Source organism: Microcebus murinus, chromosome 7, assembly GCF_040939455.1.
Source record: "Microcebus murinus isolate Inina chromosome 7, M.murinus_Inina_mat1.0, whole genome shotgun sequence".
NCBI lineage: Eukaryota > Metazoa > Chordata > Mammalia > Primates > Cheirogaleidae > Microcebus > Microcebus murinus.
The window spans coordinates 66,842,034-66,863,816 of NC_134110.1; the positions used below are offsets into that span (position 1 = coordinate 66,842,034).

General features: G+C 39.6%; 1 protein-coding gene across 3 annotated transcripts in view; it reads right to left on the minus strand.

Annotated features, from left to right (window-relative positions):
- ESRP1 (epithelial splicing regulatory protein 1) overlaps positions 1–21,783 on the minus strand; it is a 64,063-nt gene that overhangs the window by 25,341 nt on the left and 16,939 nt on the right. For all 3 annotated transcript variants that reach the window (XM_012772849.3, XM_012772847.2, XM_076005154.1), the window contains 9 exons: positions 17,979–18,077; positions 17,788–17,842; positions 14,842–14,952; positions 14,591–14,723; positions 14,448–14,490; positions 11,462–11,763; positions 8,262–8,480; positions 5,502–5,700; positions 1,220–1,388 (listed from right to left, as the gene is read on the minus strand). In XM_012772849.3, coding sequence (XP_012628303.1) covers positions 1,220–1,388; positions 5,502–5,700; positions 8,262–8,480; positions 11,462–11,763; positions 14,448–14,490; positions 14,591–14,723; positions 14,842–14,952; positions 17,788–17,842; positions 17,979–18,077 — 1,330 coding nt within the window. The remainder of the gene's footprint in view (positions 1–1,219; positions 1,389–5,501; positions 5,701–8,261; positions 8,481–11,461; positions 11,764–14,447; positions 14,491–14,590; positions 14,724–14,841; positions 14,953–17,787; positions 17,843–17,978; positions 18,078–21,783) is intronic.

A 21,783-nucleotide genomic window follows, 5' to 3' on the forward strand; every position in this document is an offset into this window, starting at 1 on the left:
TGAATAATTTAGTTTTGGATTTGTTTTCGTTTACAATAAAGATTTAGGGGAAAAAGAATACAAACCCTGCAAAATTTAAAGCAAAATATGGCCCGGCGTGGTGGCTCACGCCTGAAATCCTAGCACTCTGGGAGGCCGAGGCGGGCAGATTGCTCCAGGTCAGGTGTTCGAAACCAGCCTGAACTAGAGCGAGACCCCATCTCTACTATAAATAGAAAGAAATTAATTGGCCAACTAATATATATAGAAAAAATTAATTGGGCATGGTGGCGCATGGTTGTAGTCTCAGCTACTCGGGAGGCTAAGGCAGAAGGATTGCTTGATCCCAGGAGTTTGAGGTTGCTGTGAGCTAGGCTGACGCCATGGCACTCACTCTAGCCTGGGCAACAAAGCGAGACTATGTCTCCAAAATAAAAAAATAAAAAAAAGCAAAATACGAATTCATGCTACTTAAAAATACAATTGTTCTGGCCAGGCGTGGTGGCTCATGCCTGTAATCCTAGCACTCTGGGAGGCTGAGGCAGGCGGAATGCCAGGAGTTCGAAACCAGCCTGAGCAAGACCCTGTCTCTACTAAAAATAGAAAGAAATTAGTTGACCAACTAAAAATATATATATACAAAAAATTAGCCGGGCATGGTGGCGCATGCCTGTAGTCCCAGCTACTTGGGAGGCTGAGGCAGGAGGATCACTTGAGCCAGGAGTTTGAGGTTGCTGTGAGCTAAGCTGATGCCACGGCACTCACTCTAGCCTGGGCAACAAAGTGAGACTCTGTCTCAAAAAAAAAAAAAAAAAATACAATTGTTCTCTTCAGGCCGATCAAACTTTATTACATACAAAGACAACACTCTCCCTCCCCCAAATATATAATTTTTCCCATTTTGGATTTTCCTTATTTGTGACTCATTTGCATGATGTCACCACCCCTATTGCAGTGATTACACAGTTACTCAGTTATGGCCCTATGATAGGAGGAGTAAAAAAGTAAAGTCGTACACATAAGGTGACCTAAAAAGATCGTGCTGTGAATATATAGTTAAAAAATAAACTTCTTTGGTTTGTCTTGGAACGACCTTCTTGGTCGGAGATATGACCAGAAGCTGTTGCTTGCCGTGCTAATCTTCAATGTGGCAGACAATATTCTTTTGTGAGCCTGGGCACTGGCTATCAAAGGAGTCCTTTGTTTCTGCCCCTCATTTCCACTTCCCTCAGAGCCTTACCTGGGATAGTAGGCTGTGTAGTTCATGAAGAGCTGGGTGCCCGCTGGGTAGTATGCTGCAGAGGGCTGCAGTGCTCGCGGATTCAAAAGCACAGAGGGCTGATAAATGGCAGCTTCGGTAGGAATAACTGCTGCAGGAGCTGGAAACGTGTAGGAGGGAGGAGACAGACCTAAATAAGCAAAGAAGAGAGAGTCTCTTGAGATGTGTTTGTAATAGCTGACACGTGTGCTGGTGCTAAAGCCATAAAGTCACTGTGCCATCTATACATTTTAAAGAAAGAGACCATCACGGTTCTTCATACATCCCAAACTTCCTTTCCATTGTATAGATCCCAAATGCCACACTGTTAAGCTAAAGAACCATTTTTAGTCTCAAATTGGGGGGGTGGGGGGCACGGTGCAAGGAGGAACATCAAGTGGATTTTCAAGTCTTCTCAATCATTTCACAAAGTGATTTTTTTTCACACTCCCAGGTGCCAGTTCCCACAAACCAACCCTTAGAGGAAAGAAACATGGAACTGACATTTAGTGTAACTTCATACTAAAGCCTAGATTTTTAAATTGGACAGTTATGCTGCTGCTCCATCTTGCTATTCACCTTTCAGTATAGCATAAAATGGAACATATTGCAAGAAAACACTTTTCGCCAGTACTGTGCATTATGCCAAAGTGCAGGCTGTGCCAGAGTGAACTGACCTAAAAGGAGTAATCTGCTCTGCATTATTCCTACCTAAAGGAGACAATGGGCTTTGAAGCTAATCTATATCATCAGACCTATTTAAAAAAAAAAAAAATCCAGCCTGAGAAATAACCTTGAAGAAATTGATGCTCAAGTCTTCCTGAGAGCTGATAAAATGCTGGCTCAGATTAAATAGAAAATGAGCCCAAATTCCTCTGTCTTCTGGTAAACCAACATATTCTAGGCTTGGAAATTCAGACCAGTTGCTGTTCATTAGCTTTCACATGTGAGATGAACACAACTATCCAACAGGCGATCTGCACTCAGTAGAAGCAACTGACTGAAATTGGGGTTCCTACTTTATACACTTCATACCCAGAACCGCCATATTTTGCAAATAGCAAAGGTCCAGAGGATAACTTGTTCACATGAAAATTTCCAAGATAACGTCAAATTGTCTTTTGTTCTTAAGAATTTCTACATTTCTGCAGAGATGTATAAGACGGCCAGCTGAATATGGGCACATAAACCAAAGACCAACATACAGATCTCACATTCCACTTTGGGTGCCTCTTTCATATCACCAAAAACTGTGCTAGATGTTAGATACCTAAATACTTTTAAATTATGATCCCTGGTCTTAAAGAGTCCACAGATGTGAAACAGGTAACATAGTATTTTTAAAAAGAGCCCACAGAAAAGCCAACAATAAAAATTGAGGCACTTAAGTCTTATAGTAAGTTAGATGGCCTGAGCTCATAATCTGCTTTCAAAACTATGAGGCAATTCATTATATAACAGTGCCTCATACCAATAAGACAAACATATATAGTAAGTATAGATCTGTTCTGCTTCAAAACAAAGAAAGGGGCCGGGCGCTGTGGCTCACGCCTGTAATCCTAGCTCTTGGGAGGCCGAGGCGGGCGGATTGCTCAAGGTCAGGAGTTCAAAACCAGCCTGAGCAAGAGCGAGACCCCGTCTCTACTATAAATAGAAAGAAATTAATTGGCCAACTGATATATATATAAAAAATTAGCCGGGCATGGTGGCGCATGCCTGTAGTCCCAGCTACTCGGGAGGCTGAGGCAGAAGGATCACTCGAGCCCAGGAGTTTGAGGTTGCTGTGAGCTAGGCTGACGCCACGGCACTCACTCTAGCCTGGACAACAAAGTGAGACTCTGTCTCAAAAAAAAAAAAAAAAAAAAAAAAAAAAAAAAACAAAGAAAGGTAGAAATTTTTGATAACCAAACAAATTAGGCTGCTAAGCTTTGGGCATCCCTCGACTGAAAGAATAGCTATTCTTATATTTCTAAAAGAGAATTAGACATATAATATGCACAGATTACAAAAATGAAGTTGATCTTAACACGTTCCTTCATAATAAATTGACAAACATTAAAATGTCAATGAGACTTTAGCAACATTTCTTTGTCAAATTCAACAGGACATTGTTCAGTACGGGATGATAACCAATTACTATTTTGATTGCTTCAGTCCTTGAGATTACATCAAAAACATATGCAATTTCTCTACATTTTGTGGCTTCCGTATAATTAGTCAATCATCTAAACTCTATTGGCAGGGAAAAAAGTCCAGCACAACAGGCATGATATTAGTATGTATAAATTGTAATTCTCCCATCCAAATACTAACCAGGCCTGACCCTGCTTAGCTTCTGAGATCACATGAGATCAGGCACGTTCAGGGTGGCATGGCCACAGACTAAACTGGAATTCTGATTTTTAAAAAAGAAAACTCTTTCACTAAAAAGGCAAACAGCCAAATTTTTGTTAAAACTTTTGTCCTCATTTTTGGTAAGTATTAAAAGTAACCAAAAGTACAGAAATATATATTTTTAAATAAAAGTAAGAGGTACAAATGCAGTTTTGTTACATGGATATACTGTGTGGCGGTGAAATCTAGGCTTTTAGTGAAACTATCACCAAAAAATATACATTCTACCCATGAAGTAATTTCTCATCCCTCACCCTCTTCCACCCTGAAGAAATATTTTCTTATGTGAAACATGTATTTTAAGTTTTTTTTTTATTTTAGGGCTATGGGGATGGGAGAGGAGGAAAGAAATTAAAGTCTGATGAAGAAAGTCTATAATGAGCAGTTTTCCACCAGGAGGAGAACAGTATCATAAAAGAATTTGGATCACACATGATAGAGAAATTCCTTTACCTGACAATGCATGATGGATTATCACTAAAGGATATCACAAAAGCTATTAACGTTATCAGTGGTTTATGGACAGAAGACATACAACTAGGATTGCTTTAGGATACCTTCTCAACTCAATTATAAATTTTTAAAATTTGATACTCATTAATAATCAACTCTAAGATAATTGCCAACAGCAAGCAGCAGGTAAATGGAATATTAGTGTTTAGAAATTCCAAAGGAAAAAAAGGATTAAGCCCCACCAAATATTCTGCAAATAATCTTTATCAATCAGGATTATTGTTATAAGACTCCCCTTTTTTGGTTGTTGTTTTTCTGATACAGAGTCTCAATCCATCACCAGGTAGAGTAGCTGGGATTCTAGGCACACATCACCGCACCCAGCTAATTATTCTTATTTCTTTTTTTTTTTTTTTTTTTAGTAGAGACAGGGTCTTGCTCTTGCTCAAGGCTGGTCTCGAACTCCTGAGCTCAAGCAATGCTACTGCCTTGGCCTCCCAGTAGACCCCCTATTTACTAGAAAGTGATGTCCACAAACTCCCCACTTTCTTGGAATCAAGAAAATAAATCCAATTTACTGTCTTAGCTATCTTTGAACTGCATTCCAAGTATGACATTCTTTAAGCATACCCAACAGGCCTAACAAGGTATGTCTTATTAAAAAGTAAAAACTGTGTAAAAAAAAAAAAAAAAAGATTCAAGTGTTAACATTAGATTCCCAAATATTTCTTTGTCACTAACTAGAACTTGGTCTTTAGACTACAGGGCTTATTCCTCTCAAACAGGATTCCAGATGGCTTATACCCAGGTGCCAATGAGCAAGAGCACGGCTTGAAATTAAGCACTGAACCTGTGATCAAATGAAAACTTTGGCTAATTCATTCACGAATTTTTTATATTTTTTTCTAACTTGCTCATTCCACATATCCTGGCAAGCAATAGAAATGCTCTCCAGGTTATCATTTTCAAAAAATACTTGATGCTCAAAAAGTTGAACACAAAATTTGCATCAAATTACTCTTCTTAAAACTTAATGTGTCAAAAAAAAAAAAAAAAATCCAGCCATACTTTTATTTTGCCTTTAAATGCGTATAAAGATCATCCACATAGCCAGGTTGCCTCCCAGAGTCAGTGCTTATCTGGAGCACACTAAGCTTCAGAAATCAAGTGCTTATCACTGTAAAAGCAAGAATATAATTTGAAAGGAGGTATTCGTAGCATCGCTAATTATAGGGGTCCACAACCAAGGTCTTAAATGATTACCAGATACTACCGATTTCAGCTGGGAAAAAAGCCTTATGTAAGTAACCACCTCACCTGCCTCAGAAAGAACCAAGGGCACAGAAAGTTATGGAAGCAGCTCAAGCACCTACCAGCATATAGCGTAGAATAGCGCCAAGACCCAAGAAAAACTTACATGGTAACTTACATGGCGGTGGGGATAAGCCATTTCGATTTAAAGTTCCCCCCATTAACACAAAGTTCATCTCCTCAGCTGAACACTGAAAGACTTCAACATATCTGTCCTTCATGGTTTTTTTATGACACTTCTGTGCAGCCATAAATGCTCTGTCCGCAGACTTCATCTGGATAAAGGCATCTCCTGAAGGGCGGCCCTGAGTGTGTGGGGGAAGAATAAAAACAAAAGGAGACTGTCTCCTTCAACAAGGAAATAGTTGCTTACAAAACATGCAAAGTGACAATCACCCATAGTACACTTTAGCCACAAAATCTGGGTGACAGTGTGCTCTCCTAAAACCTGATTTGTATTTCATCACCTAACCACCAGAATGGCCCACAAAACCTAGAAGAAACAGTTTTGAGAGCTCACAGCTGAAGGTGAACCTTTTTTGGTTTCTGTTAAATTAGTATCAGATTTCCAATGTTTTCAAAGAGTCTCCTTGTGACTGCAATTGCAAAATATAGGATTGTATATTGGGTTTTTCTCCCCTTCTGAAAGATCTGATTAAATCTCATTCGATTGAGAAAGGCTAGTAACAAAACCAGTATTGGAGCATTACATATCCTCCTACAGAAATCAGAACAAACCAGTATTCTCTTGCACTCTCTGTTCCAGTATGTCACTGATGTGCCAGAGATCCTTTCACATTTCCCTCTTCCCTGAAGCCTAGGGTGGAATGTGGCTCGGGGGTAAGGACTTGGGAGCTGCAAGGCACAATGAGGGCTGGTGAGAGCTGTGTCATCAGCCTTGCTTGGGAGCCCTTCTCTCATCCACTCTCTTGTAGCACCACCTTGCTCAAACAGGTGTTCATAGACATTTTTATTAGCAACAGCTTACTAAGATACCCTGTAAAAAACCAAGCCCATAGATTTCTGTTCTGAAGAACTAGAACATCTTAGTTTTATAGAGCGTGAACATTTTTATGGGGGAGAAAAAGACAACCAGTGAATAGGACTGCTTTCTTATTTTATGGTTTTCTCTAAAAGTCTCTTAGGGACTATTTAGTCCAAATTATTACCATGCAAGTTACCATAAGAGTTACCATACCAGGGAAATTAGCAACGAACCCAGTCCAAGACGGAAACCTAACATCTTCAAGGCAGCTAAGAGCTCATCTATCATCAAAGCAGCATTTTTTCCCCCAAGTATAATCACAACAGGTCACATGGGTCACCAAGAGGCAAATCTGTCTACTGCTATTAATCAAAGAGTAATGGGCCCTGGGTTATTAGAAAGGTCTACTAAAAAAGAAACTGAACAATTCCCTGGTGATACTGTTTCGTGGAGAATTTTATTTAAAGGATTCTTACCAGGGAAGCACATGGAGTGTGTCAGATAACAAGTTGTATTATAATATTGACTTATGAGTTATGAGCATATGCTGGTACAGAAAACTGGTATAGGGAACAAGGGCTCAGAATGTTTTCTGATTCCATGTATCTAATGTCATGTGCTTTCTAGTAAGACAAGATTACAGTTATGAAAGTGACCAAATCTCCAAGTGAAAAGGTGGGAAGTTAAAAGTTTAGGAAAATAATTAGTATTTCCAATATAAGCCTATATGCAACCACTAATGCTAAAAAAAGTCTTATTTTCAAAAATTATTACAACTTTGCTTTTAAGGAATTCCAAAGTTTTAAATATAACTACTTGGCTTATGGGTTTTTAGACTTTTATCCTGCTTATGATAGCTCAAAATACTGATAAATTTCCTAGCAAATATGACTAATTTTATATAAACAAAAATCAAATAACACCAAACTAGGGAATACTTTACATTTGCATACTGAAAAAATTCAGTTAGCTTTTGATAGAGGCTTCTCAGCAATTCATTCATAAATACATCTGAGTGCCTATTATGACCCACATCCTATTCTAGGTATAATGGACACAGGTCCTAACTGAATTTTTTGCATTACTCTGAATGTAATTTGATGTCTAACATATATATGAAATGAGCCATTTCTGAACAGTCTATGTATACAAAATGCTCTGGAACACAGGTATGCTTCTTTATTTACATATAATCCACATTTGCTGTCACACTACAAACTGCAGAGTTGCAGAGTTCAGTAGCTGCAACAGAAAAAATGGTATAGAGACTGATAATATATTTGGCTACTACCTGATGTATTGGTAATTTGATATATGATGGAATCAAGCTGAAATTGAATTATCATACTAATGACAGCATTTGTTCTAGGTTTATCCTAAAGACCTCTTGTATTTTTTTTTTTTTTTAGACAGAGTCTCACGTTGTTGCCCAGGCTAGAGTGAGTGCCGTGGCATGAGCCTAGCTCATAGCAACCTCAATCTCCCGGGCTCAAGAGATCATACTGCCTCAGCCTCATGAGTAGCTGGGACTACAGGCATGTGCCACCATGCCTGGCTAATTTTTTTTTTTGTGTGTGTGTGTGTGTGTATATATATATATATATATTTTTTTTTTTTTAGTTGGTCAATTAATTTCTATTTTTAGTAGAGATGAGATCTTGCTCAGGCTGGGTTTGAACTCCTGACCTGGAGCAATCCGCCCGCCTCGGCCTCCCAGAGTGTTAGAATTACAGGCGTGAGCCACTGTGCCCGGCCAGATCTCTTATATTTACGGTTAAATCTTTCCTTAAAAACTTGCTGTATGACTGAGGACTATTTGTACATTTTTATTGAGAGAGCGCTTTAGATAATAAGTAAGTTTTCCATAAGTGACTTTCTTACCTGGTGATTCAATACCATGTGAACCCCATGAGTACGAATATCGGTGGAGAACTCCCCCAGGAAGTCCAAGATGTCTTCGATTGTGGCAGCATAAGGAAGACCTCGAAGGCGTATACAGTCTCTAACATTTGTAGGGGGCACGAATTGCTGAGGTAGTACTGGAATAATGGGAGGGGTTGGAAGTGGAATGAGAGGGGCCGAGGAGAATCGATTCAGCACCTGTACTCAAAGCAAAATAGAAGTGATTTAGAGCCTTGCTTCTTCTCCTATGCCGTCTGCAGACCAGCAATGGCATCCCTGGCAAGTCTATAAGAAATGCAGAATTTCAGCTATACCCCATACATAGTAAATATAGCCTATATTTGTTGTTTTTGTTTTTTATAGTCTGTATTTGAATAAAATCCCCAAGTGGTAAGTACATCCAAGTTTGAGAAGCAGTGATAGAGAATGAGATTCATGCATTTCAGCTATGAAAGCATGATACTCAACTCTTGTCAAATACACACTCAACACAATGCACTTATGTTAAGGATGTGTCTACCTAGAAATAAAAAATGTGTCACTATGTACACCTTGAGACAAGTATCGTAAAAGGCTGCCACTTCCATAAAAACCAGGACGTATCACTAAATGTAGACTTTTGTACTAATTTATTAGATTCCATTAAGTACACAGTGTTCCCCTTGATATTATTTTCATTCTCTATCTCCAAATCCAAGAAATAGAATGACCCCATGGAGGAACCACAGCCCAAACGCAGTGACTTTCGATTATGTTAAAATATAATACTGCAGGCCGGGCGTGGTGGCTCACGCCTGTAATCCTAGCACTTTGGGAGGCTGAGGCGGGCAGAATACTCAAGGTCAGGAGTTCGAAACCAGCCTGAGCAAGACCCCGTCTCTACCAAAAATAGAAATAAATTAATTGACCGACTAAAAAATATATATACAAAAAATTAGCCGGGCATGGTGGCGCATGCCTGTAGTCCCAGCTACTCGGGAGGCTGAGGCAGTAGGATCGCTGAGCCCCGGAGATTGAGGTTGCTGTGAGCTAGGCTGACGCCAGGGCACTCACTCTAGCCTGGGCAACAAAGTGAGACTCTGTCTCAAAAAAAAAAAAAAAAAATATATATATATATATATAATACTGCATAATAGCACAAGACTTGCTAGATAATGTAAAAATAAAAAAAAAAATCATTTGATGACCATAAAGGTAAAGAGCAATATAGCAATTTAGTCTCCATGAGAATATGAGACAGTGGCAAGACAGGATCTTCAGGATCTTAAATTCATGGATTCAGCTGTCTTGAGAATGGATGGTGACAGGTCAGGTAATTTTAGGGCAAAGGATTGCTCCTAGGTAAAACTCGTATTACAAAGCTCTTGTCCACTTTTGCCTTAATTTAGAGCATGCCAACTAGCTTATGATACTAGGAAAAGGTAGGTCCTTGTGCAAATGCCATTTGCACAAAGACCTAACAACTTAACCAATGTCTTCATTAACATCCCATAAACTGAAAACGTAGAAGAAGTGATGAGCCCTTCCCCAAAGTGTACACTAATTTTCCGAATCACACCCTGTTCAGCTGTTATCTGAGTAAGAGGTAATAAAAATCAAACAGCACAGCCAAAGAAATGCCACGACAATGCAACAGGAAGACTTAAATTATGCAAACAATCTAGATGCAGCACAAACAATAGGAGAACAAGAACAGAAAAAAAAAATTAAGGTAGTTATAGAAAAACTCAGGACAGGAAATGGGTCAAGCACCTTATACCTGCCAAATAGGAAATGCTCAAATACTGATCGAATGACATGATTCTTAGTAATGCAGAGAAGACAGTGGAGGAGTCTATGATGACTACAACACTTGTTAAATCAATAGAAATGGAGAAGTGGAGAGAGAACACACCCAAAACCACCGTACAGTAGAGACACAGAGACACCCTACTCTATTCCCAAACCACCGCACAGTAGGGTCAGGCCCTGGGGTAGTCAATCTAGACCATGATTTTTATGACACTTTTCTTCCAGTTAAAGAACTAAAACAAAGTCTCATTATGTTTTTTCTTCTTGATTGAGATAAATGGATATAACATTTGAAACCTTTAGCACATGTAGCATATTTTAGATTGAGAATTTATGACATACATTTTCAACAAAGTACAGATTTAAACCTCACTGACTCCTGAAGACATGTTCAGCAGGTAAGTAAAAAATTGTTGAAAGGCTTGAGATTCTATAGGTGGTTTCAAGCCTGGATCTTAGAACATGTTGGGGAAGTGATTGCCCCATTTTATGCCTTAAAAAAATAAAAAATAGGCTGGGCGCGGTGGTTCATGCCTATAATCCTAGCACTCTGGGAGGCCGAGGCGGGTGGATTGCTCAAGGTCAGGAGTTCGCAGCCAGCCTGAGCAAGAGCAAGACCCCGGCTCTACTATAGATACAAAGCAATTAATTGGCCAACTAATATATATATAGAAGAAATTAGCCGGGCATGGTGGCACATGCCTGTGGTCCCAGCTACTCGGGAGGCTGAGGCAGCAGGATTGCTTGGGCCCAGGAGTTTCAGGTTGCTGTGAGCTAGGCTGATGCCACAGAACACACTCTAGCCAGGGCAACAAAGCGAGACTCTGTCTCAAAAAAAAAATAAAAATAAAAAATGAAAAAACCTCTGAATTCTGAAAGCTAGTAAAACAGTGGAGAGGTCAACAACAAGATATGAAACTAATCAAGCCTTTTGGGAAATAATAATTTGGCAAGACATTAAAAGCCTTAAAATATCACACTCTAAATCTATAGAAATTAATCAGAAATAGACGACTATTTTATAAGCATGTTTATATAGGAATTTCTTATGTTAGGAAAAAAGCAACCTAAATGTACAATAACACAGGAATTGAGATATTGACTTGAACATGAAATTTTTTAGACATGGGTAAGCTTTCAAGATATGTAGTTTTAAAACAGAATACAAAAGGACAGCTACAGCAGTATTCCAGCTTTATAAAAATGTAGTATGTTTTCTGTGTGTGTATGGGATAACAGTGACTATTTTTTTGTTATAGAATGAAGCCTATTTTCATGTACTTTCTGTATTCTCCAGGTTTTATTTTAACATAATGAATAAGGTAGGGTTATTTTCAGACATAAACAGGAATGAAAGCAAAGATACCAACATACTCTTAAAAACCAACCTGCTGAACTTCAGCTGCTGTGCTCCTGAAGAGTTCAATGTACCTTTTCCCCAACAAGTCCTTATGCTTCCTCAACGCGTTCTGTGCGTATTCCTCACAAGCGAAGAGTACAAAAGCATCCCCTGTCGGCCTTCCATCTGGGTAGGTGACAAAGAGGATGCCTTCCTTCCCCCCAGTGATGGGGCAATGCTGTCCAAAGAAGGCCACCACTTCTTCAGCTGTGGCCGTGAAAGGGAGCCCCCGCATGCGGACAATGACTTGATTTTCCTTGGAGAGAAACTGGGCTACCTCATTCGAGGTACCTAGGGGAAACAAATATTAAGGCAGGCATGGAGACAAACAGTGAAGACATCAACTTTACCAAATTTAAAATAAAGTTTCTGGCAATGCTTTGAATTCGTAATTAAGACCCTAATTCCTACACAATTCATAACATCCTAGGCATTAGAATTCTCTTTTCCCAAATTTCGAACTCTGCCCTTATTCTCGTAAAACCACCTCTTAATCCAGGAAGCTGGCTAGACGATAAAATCATGGACCAATCACCTATATTTCCTATGAAGAGGTAGTAAGTCGTCATGGTAGTTAAAGGCACAGGTCTTGGACACGGAATGCCTGGGCTCAATTTGGGCTTTACTGTTTACTACAGTATGACCTTCCTCAAGCTCAACTGTGTGCCTTAGTGTCTTTGTACATAAAACTGCCTGACCTTTATAAATTATGAGAAGTAAGTAGATACAAAGCACTTCGGGTTTGTCATTTTTCTGATTACTTTTTATTATGAAAGATTCAAACACACTCAAGCAGAGATAATACTATGAATATACTGGGCACCCAGTTTTGCTGTTTATCAGCATTTTCTGCCCAACATAAAGAATTTTGAGCCAGACATGGCAACTCATCTCTGTAATCCCAGCTGTTTGGGAGGCTGAGGTGGGAGGATTGCATTGGCCCAGAAGTTCCAGACCAGCCTAGGCAATGTAGCATGACCTAATCTCTAAAAAGACATTTTTTTTAATAAAAAGGAAGCATTTTAGACATGTTGCCATGTAGCAAATAGCCATAGGCATATCCTTCAAATTCATACACTAGCAACATTTTCCCTTAGTAGCAAATTCTTATCATACTACCCATATAGAATTAAATTCCAGGAAACAATGTAAAAATCAATTAACTTTGCCATCTACAATTTGCAGTGCATCTCTCATGGAAGCCAAGGATCCAGGTAAGAGCAAAGCAACCCCAAATACATTTATCCCCAACCAACAGCAAACACTGCCTTGGAACTCTGGAAACCCATTAAACTTGAAGCCCTGAATTTTTAAGCCTTAGGGTTTAGGTAAAGACGAGCCAGAACAAAATTGTACTAGCAAATTGTGTTAGCAAGATCCTGTTACTAAAAGTTGTACAGTTGTAAAAATTTTCACCAGGGCTATATAACGCAGGTATACAAATGTTCTTCACATTACCCTTGTATAATTTAGCAATTTATGTCAAAAACCTGTTTAAAAGGTCTGCAATTCTTTGATTCAGCTACTCTACTTTTATTTTTTTTTTTATTTACTTTTAGAGATTTATCTTTATGAGGATAAATGAGTCTCATACTAAGACTGAAAAATATTCACTACAATATAAAGTGAAAAGTTAGAAACAAGCTCTAAATGCACAACATGGATGTTTAAAAACATTATGGCACATATAATACTGTGTAACAATTAACTTTTTTTTTTTTTTTTTGGAGACAGAGTCTCCCTTTCTTGCCCAGGCTAGAGTTAGTGACATGGCATCAGCCTAGCTCACAGCAACCTCAAACTCCTGGGGCTCAAGCAATCCTCCTGCCTCAGCCTCCTGAGTAGCTGGGACTACAGGCATGCCCGGCTAATTTTTTGTATATATATTAGTTGGCCAATTAATTTCTTTCTATTTATAGTAGAGATAGGGTCTCACTCTTGCTCAGGCTGGTTTTGAACTCCTGACCTCAAGCAATCCACCTACCTCGCCCTCCCAGAGTGTTAGGATTACAAGCGTGAGCCACTGCCTCTGGCCAACAATTAACATTTAAGAAAATTCAGTAACAAGGGAAAATGTTCATAATATATTAAAAGGAAGTTATAAAAAAATATGAGGAAAGCAATAGAAACTTACAGATACATATAAAGAAAAAAATCAGACCAACACAGTAAAACTGTTTATGCATCTATTACTTTTAGGTTTTAAAGCTATAAATCACTCAAGAATGAGATAAAGACAATATTTGTCTCTCATACCTTTCTAACCATATTATTGCAAATACTGTGAACCCAAAAATATAAGCCCCCAAACTACCATGTTCTTGTCCACTGAGGACTTAAGTTTAGAAATACTAGAAACGGGTATGCAACAACCCCAGGTATTTAAGTGTGGCTGTTTTAAAGCAATTTTAAAACTGATTTCTTTCAAGAACTACCCTTTTCCTTTTACATATAACTTTCTATGACCCTTTGATATTCATATTTTTAATGACTATTTAACTATAGTAGGTTGGCTCAAGCCTTATGGCAAGTGTTATACAACATTAAGCTCACTGATATTAGAAATATTTTCTATTAAAAAATATATGTATATATTTTTACAGCTGGGCATGGTGGCTCACACCTGTAATCATCCTAGGACTTTGGGAGGCTAAGGTGGGAGGACTGCTTGAGGCCCAGAATTCAAGACCAACCTGGGCAACATGACAAGACCCTGTCTCTACAAAAAAACTAAAAATTAAAAAATTAGCCAGGCATGTGGTGCTCCCTATTTGAGAGGCTGAAGCAGGATGATCATTTAAACCCTGGAGTTTGAGGTTGCAATAAGCAATGACGACACCACTGCATGGTAGCCCAGGCAACAGAATGAGACCCTATCTCCAAAAAACTCTATTCCCATATTCCATTGCTAAATCTAAACATGCTAAATTTTAGATTCTTATGAACTAAAACCACATTATATAAAAAGTACTCACCACCGGCAATTTTAAGAAAATCTTCACCTGTTGCCTTGTAAACCTAAGAAAAGAAAGGAAAGTTAATCACATAGTTTCTGGGCCTTCCATCATTTGTTAACACTCACTCAAGACATCCAGGGTGTCAGGTTGTGAGGACATACCTCAATATACCGAGTCCCCATGTGATGTTTGTGCCTCTGTAGTGCTAGGTCTCTGTGCTCCTCACTTACAAACCTAACCAGAGCTTCTCCATTCCTTCGACCCTGAGCATTCAGACAAAGTGCTGCACCTCCCCTTTGAGAATAATAAAACAGATGGCAGGTAGGAAAAAAAAAAATACAGTGAGAAAAAATAGGAAGCCCATTATCCCATTAGGAATCTTAAATTTAAATAGAGATTAAAGAAAACCAACTTGGCAATATTGAGTCCTTTGAAGAATCTTGCAATATCTTGATCTGAAGACTGCCATGGTAAACCTCGTGCCCTGACTACAGTGTTATCATCAATAAGTTCCATCTTGCTGCTGTGAACGAAGCAAAACCTCAGGTTGCATGATTAATGCTAGCAAGACTGACATGTATTACCCTCTGCAAGACAATGTACCTAGTTGTATATGGGGTCTTATTTGAGTTCAGACCAACTTGCAATACTACTTGATTTTCTTTTCCTTTTTTTTAAAGGGGGGAGTGAGGAAAAGGGTCCACCTTCCCTTTTCTTTTGAGACACAGTCTCACTCTGTCACCCTGGGAATAGTGCACTGGCATCATCGTAGCTCACTGGTGCCTGAAACTCCTGGGCTCAAACGATCCTCCTGCCTCAGCCTTCTCAGTAGCTAGACTATAGGCGTGCACCACAACACCTGGCTGATTTTTCTATTTAGTAGAGATGGGGTCTCACTCTAGCTCAGGCTGGTCTTGAACTCCTGAGCTCAAGCGATCCTTCTGCCTTAGCCTCCCAGAGTGCTAAGATTACAGGCATGAGCTACTTCCCCGGCCTTGATTTTTTTTTATAACCTCAAAAACGTATCTAGGTATAGTTCAGAGTATTGTTTTAGGTGGTTCACTAGAGAAAGATGGCTGTCTGTGCAGGTCTGACACAGCTAGCTCACTCAGCAAACGATCAGCTTGCTTGCCATAAAGTCAAAAACACCCAAGGATAATTCAAAGGAAGCAAAGTTCTCCCAATATCCTTGTGGCCCGAAAGTTCCTAAACCAAGGACAGGTTTAAATTCACTCTCAGGCCAGAAGTGGTGGCTCACGCCTGTAATCCTAGCACTCTGGGAGGCCGAGGCGGGTGGATTGCTCAAGGTCAGGAGTTCGAAACCAGCCTGAGCAAGAGTGAGACCCCCATCTCTACTATAAATAGAAAGAAATTAATTGGCCAACTAATATATATATATATGTATATATATTAAAAAAAAAGTAGCCGGGCATGGTGGCGTATGCCTGTGGTCCTAGCTACTCAGGAGGCTGAGGCAAGAGGATCACTTGAGCCCAGGAGTTTGAGGTTGCTGTGAGCTAGGTTGACGCCACAGCACTCACTCTAGCCTGGGCAACAAAGTGAGACTCTGTCTCAAAAAAAAAAAAAAAAAAAAGATAAATTCACTCTCAGATCTAGCCAGTACACAAAAGTGTGGTTTAAATCTAGTTTGTCAGCAGAATTTAGGATCAGAATAAAGCTGGCAATTAACCAACATCAGGAATCTGTGCACATGGTCAGAAGTCTGCCACCAAACTATCTCCAGTGTAAAATCAGAGAGCGAACAGGGGAGCCAGCACCAAGAGTATTTATGGAAATGCTTGGGAGTCCCCACACCTTAATGAGTCATGTGCAAATCACTTCTTTTTTTTTTTTTTTTTGAGACAGAGTCTTGCTTTGTTGTCCAGGTTAGAGTGAGTGCCGTAGCATCAGCCTAGCTCACAGCAACCTCAGACTCCTGGGCTCAAGCAATCCTGCTGCCTCAGTCTCCCGAGTAGCTGGGACTGCAGGGCATGCGCCACCATGCCCAGCTAATTTTTTCTATATATATATATTAGTTGGCCAATTAATTTCTTTCTATTTATGGTAGAGACGGGGTCTTGCTCTTGCTCAGGCTGGTTTCAAACTCCTGACCTTGAGCAATCCACCGACCTCAGCCTCCCAGAGTGCCAGGATTATAGGCGTGAGCCACCACGCCCAGCCTCAAATCACTTCTTATATATTTTGACACCTTTGGATATTCTATCCCTCCCATGCTCATAGTTCCAGTACTCCTAGAACATTTTCCTAATGAGTCACTTTTTCCACAACTAAACAGGCCTCAAAAGTCACTCTAACTTCCAAAGCTGTCAGAAGTTTCTATTCACTTCAGGCATGTCACAAAATGTACTACAGTGATTTACAAACTCAACAAGTCTACCTGTGGTCACAGATAGCACCACTTCATACTCTTCCCCAGTTATTTGCTTTGCTTCAAAGTAAAAACTCATAGAACATACTTAAAATTATCTCAGTAAAAATCGTGAACTCTATTAAAGCCCATGATTTTTCCTTTGGAAGTTTTCCAAATGAGAGGATGGATGGGTTCTTTTGTTGTTGCTGTTGTTGTTTAACAGGGTCTTGCTCTGTCACCCAGGCTGGAGTACAGTGGCACAATCACAGCTCACTGTAACCTCAAAGTTCTCAGCTCAAGTCATCCTCCTGTCTCAGCCTTTTAAGTAGCTAGGACTATAGAGATGGGGTCTCACTATGTTGCCCAGGCAGGTCTCAAACTACTGGCCTCAAGCAACCCTCCTGCCTCAGCCTCCCAAAGCACTGGAATTACAGGCATGAGCTACTGTGGCCAGCCAGATGGACAGTTTTGAAGAGACTAAAATAACAGTAATAGATCCCAACATATGATGTACCTAAGATCATATCACAAAATGACTGAAAATACCCATACTTAATTCAATTTTAATCCCCATATCCAAGCTTACTCTCAATAATAAAACATTCCTTTATACATAACCTAACAGTAAGAAATGATAGCCGAAGGCCGGGAGCGGTGGCTCACGCCTGTAATCCTAGCACTCTGGGAGGCCAAGGCAGAAAAAATTAGCCGGGCATGGTGGCAAATGCCTGTAGTTCCAGCTACTCTGGAAACTGAGGCAGGAGGATTGCTTGAGCCCAGAAGTTTGAGGTTGCTGTGAGCTAGGCAGACGCCACGGCATTCACTCTAGCCTGGGCAACAAAGCGAGATTCTGTCTCAAAAAAAAAAAAAAGAAATGATAGCGGAAAGATTTAGTAAAGTTATTAAAACACAAGGGAAGTTAAACATTACAATATGAACAACGACAAAAGATCAAAAAGTTCAAATGAATAGTATTCAAATACTTACCAAGTGCCACTTTCAAATTTGTAATTTACTCTCTCTGGATCTGAAAACCTGTGATCTAAAAATGAGAACATAGAAGTCATCATTTTAGCTATTAGAGAGACAAAGCTGTGGGAGGAAACTCAAAAGTATAGTTGAGGGAAAGACGGTGGGAGCAAATTCTAGGACAACATTGTTGAAACAACAGTACTTACTATAAGGTTCTGAAATCATTGCTAAAATTATGTTTCCCATATCTTCAACTTGAGAGGCTCCATAGCGGGAGACCGAACTATCCTTCTCTAAGTTTAAACCTGTGAGATTTAAGTTAAGGAAGCATTTTGGAGAGATAAAATAAGGTTACTTCTAAACTAAAATTAAACTCATACAGAGCCAAGAAGCCAGGTAAAATACATCTAGATCGACAATTCTTTGGAAACCTCAGAATGGCTTCCTTCCGTCAGTGAGGACTCAGCCCTCGCTTCCTGAAGTCTCCAACTGCGCTCTTGGGTAAAACAGCCAAATCAATCCTGTCCTGAGCTATTACCAGGAATGAAGCTTACTGAGTTATACCAAATGCATGACTATGGAACACTCACTAAGTTCACAAATCATGAAGTATGCAACAAATTAAAATCCTCCATCCTATTTATCTATACAACACACACAAGTCAATTCCCAGCGCTGACTTAAAGATATAGTTACATTGTCAAGACCATGAGGTATTAAATGACTTTTTGGGGGCCTAATGTTCAAAATAGACACCTTAGATTACTGATGACCCTATTTGCATGACTTTTATAATACTTGAGATTGCAGCAATTCAGTCACATCTTCAGGCTCCACTTCTAATTCTAGTTCTCTAGTTATTTCCACCACATCTGCAGTTTCATCCCCCGCTGAAGTCTTAAACCCCTCATAGTCATCCACGAGGATTGGAATCAAATTCTTCCAAACTCCTGCTGATGTTGCTATTAACCTCACTTCTCTCAATCTTCATAGAGTTGGAAGACAGCTAAGGGCCTTTGCTCTGGATCAAACTTTTTCTTAAAGGAATGCTGTGGCTGGTTCGATCCTCTATCCAGACCACTAAAACTTTCTCTCCCTATCAGCAATAAGACTGTTTTCTTTTCTTATCATTTGTGTGTTCACTGGAATAGGCACTTTTAATTTCTTTCAAGACCTTTTCTTTTTTTTTTTTTTTTTTTTTTGAGACAGAGTCTCGCTTTCTTGCCTAGGCTAGAGTGAGTGCCGTGGCGTCAGCCTAGCTCACAGCAACCTCAAACTCCTGGGCTCAAGCGATCCTCCTGCCTCAGCCTCCCGAGTAGCTGGGACTACAGGCATGCGCCACCATGCCTGGCTGATTTTTATATTATATATATTAGTTGGCCAATTAATTTCTTTCTATTTTTATGGTAGAGATGGTGTCTCGCTCAGGCTGGTTTTGAACTCCTGACCTTGAGCAATCCGCCCGCCTCAGCCTCCCAGAGTGCTAGGATTACAGGCGTGAGCCACCACGCCCGGCCTAAGACCTTTTCTTTTGTATTCACAACTTGGCTAACTATTTGGTGCAACAGGCCTAGCTTTTGACTTATCTCAGCATTCAACATACTTTCCTCACTAAGTTTAATTATTCTAGCTTTTGATCTAAAGTGAGAGATGTGAGTACTCCTTTCACCTGAACACTTAGAGGCATCATAGGGTTATTTATTGGCCTAATTTCAATATTGTTGTTTTTCAACAAGGCCTGAGGAGAGGGAGAGAGACGGGGAATGGCCAGTCAGTGGAACAGTCAAAACAAACATTGATCAATTAAGTTTGACATTTTATATGTGATGCTATAAAGCAATTATAATAGTAACATCAAAGATCACTGATTACAGATCACCATAAAAGATATAATGAAAAAGTTTGAAATATTGTGAGAACTACCAAAAGGTGCCAGACAGGAATTGAGCGCGTTATTGAAAAATGATACTGACAGATTTCACACAGAGTTGCCACAAATCTTCAATTTGTGTTATATATTAAAAAAAAAAAAACCCAAAAAACACAATATTTGTGAAATGCAATAAAACGAGGCTTACCTATGTGAGCACAGACCATAAGTAGCATGTAAAACCTAAAATATTGACTATCTGGCCCTTTACAGAAAAATCTTGCTGAGCTCTGGCCTGGAAGAACAGAGATTGACAAAAGATGGCCAAACACACAGAAATGCTTGCCACACCCTAACTTTCCAGCCCAAAACAGAATATAGGGAAAATTAAGGTTGGAGGACTAGGACTATAAAAGTATACTCCATTCAAATTACTGTTTTCTCTCTTCTATAAATGACAAGTATCCAGCCTTCTCGCCTTTGCTCAGGTAACACCCTACAGAGAAAGCACTCTTAGCTTCTTAATCCCCTCACCAAATCAGCCCACAAGTAACTCCTACCCAGCTCCAAAACCTTCCTAACTGCTCTAGGGCACAACCTTCAATTTAAGAGTCCATTAGATACTATTCCTATATTACTCTTCTCAACTGTGATAACATTTCCTGGGTGTCAGCCCCTACCTATCACTGTCCCTATACCTTCTAAAAATCTATTTACTTAAATGATGGCATTTATTTTTTTATTTTTTTTTTTGAGACAGAGTCTCACTTTGTTGCCCAGGCTAGAGTGAGTGCCGTGGCGTCAGCCTGGCTCACAGCAACCTCAATCTCCTGGGCTCAGCGATCCTACTGCCTCAGCCTCCCTAGTAGCTGGGACTACAGGCATGCGCCACCATGCCCGGTTAATTTTTTTTTTATATATATATATATTTTTTTAGTTGGTCAATTAATTTCTTTCTATATTTTGGTAGAGACGGGGTCTTGCTCAGGCTGGTTTTGAACTCCTGACCTCGAGCAATCCGCCCGCCTCAGCCTCCCAGAGTGCTAGGATTACAGGCGTGAGCCACCGCGCCCGGCTGATGGCATTTATTAAACACCATTTTGTACCAACCACCATTTGTTTCTTCCAATTTTCACAATAAACCTGCCAGGGAGATAACAGTAACATCAAACAGATGAAGAAACTAGGATTTTGAGATGTTCTGTAACTCACGCAGTCACCTCGCTGACAAGAAATGGAGTTGGAATTATAATATAGCTCTGATCTATGTACACAATTCCCCGTACCAAGATAAGAAACCTTACTTTGTTTTGTTTTCAGCAATACTTCACAAGAAGCTTTTTAAAAATTCATAGATAAAAGCCAAGTGAAGACGAAAGAGATCAAAAATAAAAATCTAAAGTATCTTATCTGGGTAAAAAATAGATTCGTAACTTAATCATTTTACTGAATTCTACTTTTTAATTAAGAATACATTCTTGACATTTGGCTACCTTGGTTTCACCTAACACGTACTAACATGTTTTCCCTTTGAGCGATCACACACCAAGATGATCAGCAGCTCTAAGCTGTTAACAACTTTTAAAAGTCACCCAACCTCCTGCATGCCCAAACCATCTCCTTACTTACTTACACACACACACACCCTTCTTAGGAAGGTTCCTTCAACCCACAACCCTTATCAGAATTGAACAAGAATAGCAAAAGGGAGTAAAAAAAAAAGTTTTTAGAACCAATTCTTTCCCCTATCAATTTATAATTATATATTGGATTATTTGCTACACATCTGATCTTGAGGGAAGGAAAGATGAGCCGGTGCCTCCTGGTTTATGGCTCGTCATGCAACTTACTCATTCTGCCCTTGAGGCAGCCACAACAGCACAAACAGGCTCAGCCAGCCTCAGAAATGAAAAATGCCAGGGGGAAATGAGAAAGGATACAGCCGGACATGGTGGGAACAAAACTAACATTTCAGGCTACAACTAAGCAAAGTGCTACATTTGTACAAAGGTTAGATAAGTCTACAGAGATTTGGTTTATTTGAGGAGGAGGAATGCTTTCCTTAGTGCCATCTCTGGCAAAACAGACTTGAGGATTTAATTCATGCTTACATTAGCTGAAGGTATAATTCAGAGAGAAGG